General features: G+C 45.7%; 1 protein-coding gene across 1 annotated transcript; it reads right to left on the minus strand.

The window, feature by feature from the left end:
* Window positions 1-8831: 8831 nt before the first annotated feature.
* Window positions 8832-9764, minus strand: LOC125349680 (olfactory receptor 145-like). The gene has a single exon (XM_048344036.1). It carries the CDS (start codon window positions 9762-9764, stop codon window positions 8832-8834), a length of 933 nt encoding a protein of 310 aa, XP_048199993.1.

A 9764-nucleotide genomic window follows, 5' to 3' on the forward strand; every position in this document is an offset into this window, starting at 1 on the left:
CTGTTCTCTTAAGCGTTTCGTACTTCTGGACATCTCACGTCTATTGCTTTCCTTTGGATGGCCAATGTGTTTAGCTTTGATTTAATTGCTCCCTCAGAGGTACCAAGGCCAGCATCGTGAGCACATTCTCCAGGGCGTCTCATAGAAGTGATCCAGGGGACTGAATCTTTTAATACTTTGATGGTATATGTCTGGGCTTCTAATACAAACATTGGATCTCAGCTCCTTCAGCCGCAACCCCCTGTGCTAGTCTAAGAACCAGAAAAGGTGCCCTGGGCTGCGTTCACCTCACTGCAGAGAATCCCGCTAGCTGTTCCTGAGGACAGCAGGCTTCTGTGTTTGTAATTCTCCCCTCTGTGACCACTTTGTCCCGTATCCACCGGAACAAAGTGCTTTGAATGCTCAGTGTCAGAAGCTCTAGAGTACTCGTTCTTATTCTTTTTTTTTTTTTTTTTTTTTTGGCCAGTCGTGGGCCTTGGACTCAGGGCCTGAGCACTGTCCCTGGCTTCTTCCCGCTCAAGACTAGCACTCCGCCACTTGAGCCACAGCGCCGCTTCTGGCCGTTTTCTGTATATGTGGTGCTGGGGAATCAAACCTAGGGCCTCGTGTATCCGAGGCAGGCACTCTTGCCACTAGGCTATATCCCCAGCCCAGAGTACTCGTTCTTTGACGAAGCCTTGTTCCTGGAAAGAACTTTAGAATGGAGAGGATTAAAGGCTCATTGCTCTTAGAAGCAGGTTTTCATGAAAGAAATAAGTATTCATGTCACTTGCACACACATAGAAAAGTGGCGGACCAGTTGCCCTGTATTCTTGTGATACTTAGTTTTCTCAGGGAACCCCCCATCTTTATAAATGCATAGTAGTATCTCATGGTTTAATTTTAATTTCTCCTAATTAATGATGTTATGTGTCTTTTCAGCTATTTGCCATTTCCATTCTTTTATTAAAGTGGTAAATAAGATTGTAAAAATAATATTGCTTCAGTCTCTCTGGGTTTACGGTTGTTTCAAGAACGACAGTTTAAATGCAAATCGCCTGGGCGCATGCATCTGTTCAGAGGGCAACACAGGAAATCTCTGGGGTCCGCGGTGCAGCTTTCCTTCATGAGCTTCATGAGGTATCTGCCCAACTCATCTGCCTATTTTTCTTGAGATGGAGAAATCGCTTGATGGTTTTGTTGAGTTTTAGAGTTTATTTTTTAATTCTGAATGTGCAATTTATAAATCTCATTGTCCGTTTGAGTTATCTTTTACATTCTCCCGAGAGGATGGGAGAAGCACTTTTTGACCTTTCTGCGAATACACTGATTTTTGTTGTTGTTTTGTTTCTGCCAGTGCTTGGGATGGAATCCACTGAGGCTTCTCACTTTTTTCCATGGTTAACTTTGAATCCGTACTTCAGAAATCTCGTGAATTTCATGCAATGGGTACACAGAGTCACACACCCTTCCTTTCTAAAATGTGCAGATTGGCTCTGCTGCACTCATTCTTAACCCAAGACCGTATTTCACCTTCACCAGTTGGACAATAGTGTCTGTTTTGGGCGCCTGGACCCTCCGGTTCAGGGTCTCCCATGCCATGTGACTCCTGTCTCGCGTCCGACTTCTAAGGCTCTTTATTCATTTGATATCTGTGATGACCTTGACACTTTCAGTTTTCAACTAGTTAGAAATTTCATTCTTTAGAAACTACGTATTACGTGTTTTTCCATGGTATAATCAATCCTTACCTAAACCAGCGATATCCAAAGTACCCTGAGGTGTTATTACAGTTTATTTATCAGATTTTGCATCGAAATTAATGATCACTATATTTGTATCTAAAGCATTAGGTAGGAGTCTAGGATCACAGGATTATTGATTTGGGTGGGGGTGTCCTAGATTGTTGCTGTTGTGTTTTACGGCTGCCCCGCTTTTCCAGTAATGGTGACAAGCGTATTCTTCGCTATATTCTCCTTGGCGCCATTGATTGCAAAGCAATCGCGCATCTGTTTGTAGGTCTGCTCTGCGTGCGGGAGAGTCAGGGACTTTGCTTCTCCTCGCGTCTTCTCGTGAGCCTTGATGTTGCTTTTCAGGACAGGAACCGCGCGCCCTCCCGGGGCTCTGCGAGGTCCGTCTCCATGGTGACCGAGCGCATCCTGCTGGGCATCCCGGGCGCGCAGGGTCCCGTCCCTGGCCTTCCACCTCTGCCCCCTGCTGGGACACCGTGTCCCCCGCGGCCTCACACGCCACGTGCTTCTTCCTAGGCGAGCTGGCCCGGGGGTGACATTTTCTCCCCCTCGGTGAGCGCCCCCAAGACGCGCTTCGACCTCGCGGGGAACCCCGGGCCCTCTCCTGCCCGGGTGCGCGCGCCCGCTCCTCCTCTGCCCGCCCCCCCCCCCCCCGGGTTGCACCGGGCGCTTCCTGTGCCCGGCGAGGGCCCACGACCGACCGCTTCGCCCCCCCGCTCGCCGCCCCCCCGCGCCCCGGGCGCCTGCGCCGGCCGCGCTCCGCCCCGCGCCCACCGCCCAGCCGGCCGCCCTCCTGCGCCCCGGGCGAGGCGGCCCACCCCGCCTGCGGCCTCCGGCGACGCTGAAGCCGCCCGCGCCCACGCCTCGTCCCCGGCGCGGCTGGGCCTCCCCGGCGTGGGCCTCCCGCCCGTCCTCCCCGTCCGGTCCCCTCCCTGCGCGACCGCCCTGCAGAGGGCCAGGGCCGTCCCCACCCGCGCGCCCCCCTCGCTGCCGTCCTCCTGCCCCTCGCGCCCAGCCCCAGGCTGAAGGCCACGCCCATGCGGAATCCTTTGATTCGCAGCCTCGGGGGCAGAGGCGCAACCCTCGCCCGGGCAGGCCCTGCATCCCCCGGGCTTCCTTCCCCAGAAGCGGCCGGGAGAGGGGCCCAGAAAGGAGCGCATGAGCAACACCCCACTTCCTAAGGCTTCCTCTCCGTGTGACAGACAACAAGGCTGCTCTGGCTGCCTCCTTCCACAAAGGAGAAACGACATCAGGAAGGCTAAGGACACATTGCCCAAGGTCGTGTAATCAATTATCGGATTCAGGAAGGCACAGCTGTCCTCAAGTGTCTTGATTTTTTTTTTTTTAACATTTTCCCTGGCTTTGGGTCATGTTTCTATATCCTCTCCAGGTCTCTTCTTCCTTTTACTCCAGCATTTGTTCATTTTTATGGGCAGGATTATGCAGTGCTCCTCAGATCTCTGCCTTGAATAGCCCTTGAGAGTCTGCATGTTGCTCCAAGTGGAATCCCGTGTTCTCTAGAACATGAACAGGTCTTGTGAAAGAGCAGACGGATAGATCTACTGGAAGCTTCTTATGGATGCTCAATCGCCTACATGTCCTTTCTGTTGGTCTTTGACCAAGTGCGGGTGAGAGCGAGTGTGCAAAGAGCAGGGAGAAAGATTCTGTGCTTCACGCCTGGAATCCTGGATACTTGGGAGGTAGAGATTAGGAGGAATGTGGTTCTAAGCCATCTAGGCAGAAGAGTACAAACAACTTTACCTTAACCACAGGTGTGTGTCTGGCATTCCACCTATGTCGGAAGGCTCAATGTAAGAAGATCATAATCCAGGCAGATGTCCGGCCTCCCCCCACGCCGCCTTCCCATCCTTGTTCCGCAGGCTGTCGATGAAGGGGTTCAGCATGGGGACCACCGTGGTGTAGAACTCGGACGGCGCCTTCTCTTGTTCCACGGCGTTACTGGAAGGGGGCTTGAAGGTCAGGACTGCGATGGACCCGAAAAGATGCCCAGGGCCATGCGAAGGGAGCCGCGGGCGCCGAGCGCTTTGGCGCGCCCTTCCTTCCGTGGGGTGGGCGCGGGGAACGCGCGCCACGATGAGCGCGCGGGAGCGCAGCCCGGCCAGCGTGGGCACCGGGGCGTCCACCCCTCCGGGGACGCGGGTGCCAGGGCGGAATGGCACCGAAGTAATGGCTGCTCTCGTGAGGCCCTCGGAAGGACAGCATGGTCACGCGGGGGGTGTGGACCGTGGCCCCAAGCAGCCCCAGCGAGGATCAGCCGCAACGGATCCATCCCTCCCTGACGGAGGAGGTGATTGCTTTGGATTCTGCTCACGATCACGAAGAGAAACGCAGTGTTCGTTCCTCATCAAAAGAACACGGATTCTCTCTACACTGGAAGAGCAAAAAAGAATCAAAACCCACACAAGCACATTTGCGTAGCGCCGAGTTTTCATGCCCTGCTGGAACCAATCTTGGAACCTTGTGCCACTTACCGGCTGTGTGACATCAGTTATGTCATTACCTGTGACTCCATGCCCTCAGCTGTGAAACTGACTGGGTAGCACTTTTTGAGAACGGAATGAATAGATGTTTAAGACAAATTTAAAAATCTGGTATGTACTGTTTGATAATATGAATCTAAGTCGTTTAAAACCATTACTGATTGCAGCATGTAAATAGTACCCATTCAAACACACATAGAGCTTATCCCGCCTGCTGGGAGGTGGATTTCTGCTTACCTCAAGACATTTGTTCTTCAGAACATGGGCTCTTATCTTACATAGAAATGCAAGGCTTAGAAAGATACAAGTATTCTCAAAAGTCTACAAAAATCTCTACAGATTTGGTTCCTTACGCAATACTCAATTAGTGAATAAACAAATGACAACTCTGTATGGTCTGAAAAATAGTTCATCACCTAAGGGACTGAACTCTGCAAGCAACACTCAATATTAAAGCAAATATCGCCCTTCTCTAATACCTTAGAATTTCCACAATCAAATATTATCTTTCTAAACCAAATTTTCATCTGAGTCCCTAGTAGTCTCAGGGAGGGATTTAGAGTCTGGAAAAGCCAATGCATTTTCCTACAACTAATCCTACAAGCTAAGTCTTCTTTGTATCCTCAAGGAGATGAATTTTTCATGGGCTTACTAAAAACTTTTGTTTCCTCTGGGAATCCATGGAGGTCTAGCTGTACATGATACAGAGTGCAAGGAGAACCCGTTTTGTATCTCAACTTCCAAAGGGGTTTTAATCTCAAAGCAATCAAAGTCGATTGCAAAACTGCTGACTCAAGTGCTCAGAAGAGTGCAAGAACGACTCCAGTTTCGACTGTCAAATGACACAAGTTCTTTCATTGGATTACTGTACTTTTTTACATATACAAATTTCTTTACATTTTTCCCTCTAAAAAGGAGGAAAAAGGCAGGGATGTGGGATATGTCTTCCTGCCTTCAACAGACTTCACTGGTAAATTCTCATGCTAAACAATATTTTAGAGGCTGCTTCTCTATTTTCATGTCAACATACCAAAAAATACAGAAAGACTTAGTTGCATAAGTCATGAGACAAACTGAAGTAAGTTGCAATGTAATATTTTTATTGAGAAATATTACAGCTATGTTATAAAACATCATGACATAAATGATAGAATAGTGTGATTCAGATAAATAAATAGCTTACAGCAAATCCAGTAACTGGGTTTGGGATTCAGGTGTGTAATTTTATGAAATTGTAAAGGTATCCATGTGGAAAGAAGAGGAGCTGTGGATGTTTCTGGAGTGTTAGAATATCTATTTACCCCCGTCCTTTGGACTGACTGGCAAGGGATGCATTCAGGCAAGACATGAAATGGCAGGAAAGGGACAGGACAGGAACAAGTCAGACCCAGCCACTTGCTCCTACATGCCAAATAAAGCGAGGATGAGGAGTGGAGAGCGTCATAGGAGCACTCTGTAGGGAGGCCGGAATCCTCAATTCATTTTCAGGGTATAGATGTGAGCGTTACGTATAAGTGGATAAAAACCTGGGCATAGGGCATGAAAGGTGTACGAAGTCCCATTGATAGGGGTGGTCTAGAGGCCGGCATCTCACTTGAGATTCTTGAAAAGTTGCTCTTGGTACCACTTGAGAAGGGCACTGTGACCCCCTCAAGGTGATTTCTCCTGCCTTGGGGTGAGGCTTCATCAGTAGAGGGATAGGTTCTCATGTGGGGGTGCTGTGTTCTGCAAGGCTGTGCTATTCCTTAGGGGTGCTTTCAGCCCTTGTCCTAAAGACATCGTCGATCAATTCTGTCTTTCCTGGAACCCACAGTGCTGCAAGGAGGATGGACAAAGGTGCCACACAGGTGTGCTACCTTCCCACACAGGTGTATTACCTTCCCTCCCAGGTGTGCTACCTTCCCTCAACTGATGAATGAGAGCAACAAATAGCATGTGTACATTAAAAAATTTAAATTACCATGACTGACAAAAATTAAAGGGCATTCTTAGTATAAAGCTAATAATAGGCTGCCCTCACAAAATTGTTGTCTCCCTTTCTTGTCTCTGGATAACTGGAGTTGGTGTGATTATCCCTTGCAGGTTAGTCAGATCTATCTATAAAATCATGTTGAAGATGGTTTATTTGTGAGAAGATAGTCAAGTACTGATTTTACCTATTTAATGGGTAGGATTTAAAATAACTTAAAGGGATTCTTCAGATTTTCTGTGTCTTCCTTGAGGATATTTCTGTAAATTATATTTTTGCACAGATATTTCTATCTCATATTAATTTTGTGGGTATTCCCTCTTAGTCATTATATTTACTAACCTGTTAAACTTCTAACATACTTATAGCATCTATTTTTTTCTTCAAATTTTTATTATCAAACTGATGTGCAGAGAGGTTAGCATCTATTTTTATATTAATAATTTCTCTTATTTTTTTATCTGTATTCCTCCAGTTTGGCTGAGAAATGGTTGATGAAGAAAATAGTTGATAAAGCAATGTTGAAATCATTCACCGTATGAATAATATAAAAGTGTTAGCCTAAAATCACAGAATGCTAGGAGTATGAAATCCTAAGTCACTGGCCATCCTAACATTAATGTCACAGTTGTTTAAAAATATTTTAATAGTGTGGTACCTGCACCCTGCACACTGACACATTCAGGTTGAATCAATCTGAGATATAAATGGAGAATCATACAAGTACACAAGTCAGGATGACTTTCACGCATTGCCATGGTGTGTGTTAGTGACAGCTAAAGCTTGCTATTATGTCAATAATGAAACGGAGACACAATAATCACAAGCTTTGACATTTGGAAATCAAGTGGAGAGAAATGCTCACAAAAGCTCTTTCCAGCAGATAGTATGATTGTTTTCATTTTAGTTTGGAGGATACTGATATCCAGAAAGGGTAACTTGAAAAATAAAACCATATCCTTAGCAAATAAGAGAAGTGGGATTGAAATCCAGGTAGTCTAACCCCAAAGACTCTGAGTTTATCCATTTTCTTTGCTTCTGGAAGTGTTCCCAGCTCCTACTTTCCTGACTCCTTAGTGCACACCACCACTTTGCTGAATACAAATAGGCTTTGTTCAATGAGGGAGGGGGTAACACTGTTCAAAAAGAAATGTATTCATTACCTGACTTACGTAACGACAACCCTTCTGTATATCTCCTTTGCAACAAAAATAAATAAATGAATAAGCTTTGATTCTGTCACTGGGTTTTGAGAGAGGATAGAAAAATTATGATGAGACATTATTACAAAACCATCCCAGGACAGAGAAAGGGTAACATGTTTTGTTGTTGTTGTTGCTGCTGCTGCTGCTGTCAGCTGTGGGGCTTGGACTCAGGGCCTAGGCACTGCCCGAGTTTTTTCACTCAAGGCTAGCACTCTACCACTTTGAGCCACAGCGGCACTTTCAGCTTCCTAGCGGTTAATTAGCAATAAGAGTCTCATGGACTTTCCTGCCTGGGCTGGGTTCCAACTGTGATCCTCAGCTCTCAGCCTCCTGAGTAATTGAGATTACAGGCATGAGCCACCAGTGCCCAGCTAGGGTAACAAACGCCTAAGCCACGCTTCCTCTATACATTCTTTGTTTTCCAGCAAACCAAGTTATAATAACAACCTATGAAATATTTACAGCATCACAATTAAGTGCCAGAACTGTGCTAAGCACTGGATACATAATGGTGAATAAAGTATACATGATGCTTTCCCTGAAACTACTAGTAAGAAAGACAGATAAAAGACACTGTCCTCTGAAATACACATATGAGCCATTAATTATTTCCCTGAATAAAGGAAGAAGACAAGAAAAATTATTTGTAAGCGCAGACGAAAACATGGTCACATTTATGTAGAAAAAGTAACATATACTTTTCATTCCATGAAATAAAACAAAGTAGAAAGTACAATGAGAGACTGGCACACTTGAAATCAGGAGACTGACAAGTTTGCTTTAACCTTTTTCTATTTTGGGAACTATGTAACCTTTGGAAAATTATTTACCTGTGAGCTTCAATATCCCATTTATATAATAAATATAAAATTGAAAATCTAGTATATGCTTGACTGTGCAAGATAAATCTAACACCTCTGGCAAACATATTTAATATATAGTATTTAAAACCACAAGATGGGCTGTATTTAATTCTCTATAGGGAAATATCTACACTGTGAAACATGGGTGTATAAAAGTGAGACTTTCTTGCCCTATGGAAAATGGAAAGAAAGAGAATAGACCATCTGACTCTTGCTTCGTTACAAGTGATAAATAAGAACCTTCTTGCCAAAGCACACTGTCAAATTAATTTCGTGTACTCATTGGCAGAAACAGTCCATATTTACTAAGATGACAATGACAAGGACAATAAAAACAAAGGGAAACAAATTACCAAATGAATGCCATTTTAAAATATAGAAGATGGGGAAATCAGGAATTTAGCCAAAGATAAGGAAAGAAGAAAGCCCCCTGTAATACAAAAATACAATAGAAGAAAGCTTATGTAATACAGAGCCTGCTGTGATACAAGAAAGCAGTCACAAAATACATATTTATTAAACACATGCCTGGGCTTCCCCAATAGACACAGTTTAGTTTCTGGTCAGAATGGTCTCCTAATAAGGGCTTTTCTCAGGGCTACTTTAACATCTTTGTTCCTCAAGCTGTAGATTAAGGGGTTCATCATGGGTACCACAATGGTATAGAACACAGAAGAGATTTTTGATTCATTCATGGACCCGGCGGTGGAGGGTTTGAGATACACAAAGGCACCTGACCCAAAGAACAGAGACACGGCAAGGATGTGGGAGCTGCAGGTGCTGAAGGCTTTGGACCTGCCCTCCGTGGACCTGATTTTGAGGATGCTGGAGAGGATGAAACCATAAGAGGTAAAGAGAATGAAACTGGGTACAACGATGTCTTTGCCCACAACAATGAAAATCTCTATCTCATTGACAAAGGTGCTGGTGCAGGAGAGATCAAGCAAAGGGAGGATGTCACAGAAGTAGTGGTTGATGGTGTTCGCATCACAGAAGGTCAGTCTCAGCATGAATCCAGTGTGGACCACTGCACCAGAAAACGCCATCAAGTATGAACCAAGGATAAGGTAGGAGCACACTCTAGGGGACATGGCGATGTTGTAGAGAAGTGGATTGCAGATGGCCACATAGCGGTCGTAGGCCATCGAAGTTAGCACGTAACATTCAGAAATTACAAAAAAACAGTAGAAGTAGAACTGGGTTATACACCCCTGGTAAGAGACAACATTCTTGCTCAGTACAAAGTTCATCAACATCTTCGGTGTAATCGCAGTAGAATAGCAGAGGTCGATACAGGACAAGTTAAACAGGAAAAAGTACATGGGGGTGTGAAGGTGAGGACTCAATGCAATGAGAACTAGCAGTCCCAAGTTTCCCACCTCAGTGGCCACATACATGACAAGAAACAGGAAGAAGAGGGGGACTTGGAGGCCCGGCTGGTCTGTTAAGCCTGCCAGAATGAACTCGGTCACCAAAGAGCTGTTTTTAGGCCCCAT

The sequence above is a fragment of the Perognathus longimembris genome, chromosome 3, assembly GCF_023159225.1.
Source record: "Perognathus longimembris pacificus isolate PPM17 chromosome 3, ASM2315922v1, whole genome shotgun sequence".
NCBI lineage: Eukaryota > Metazoa > Chordata > Mammalia > Rodentia > Heteromyidae > Perognathus > Perognathus longimembris.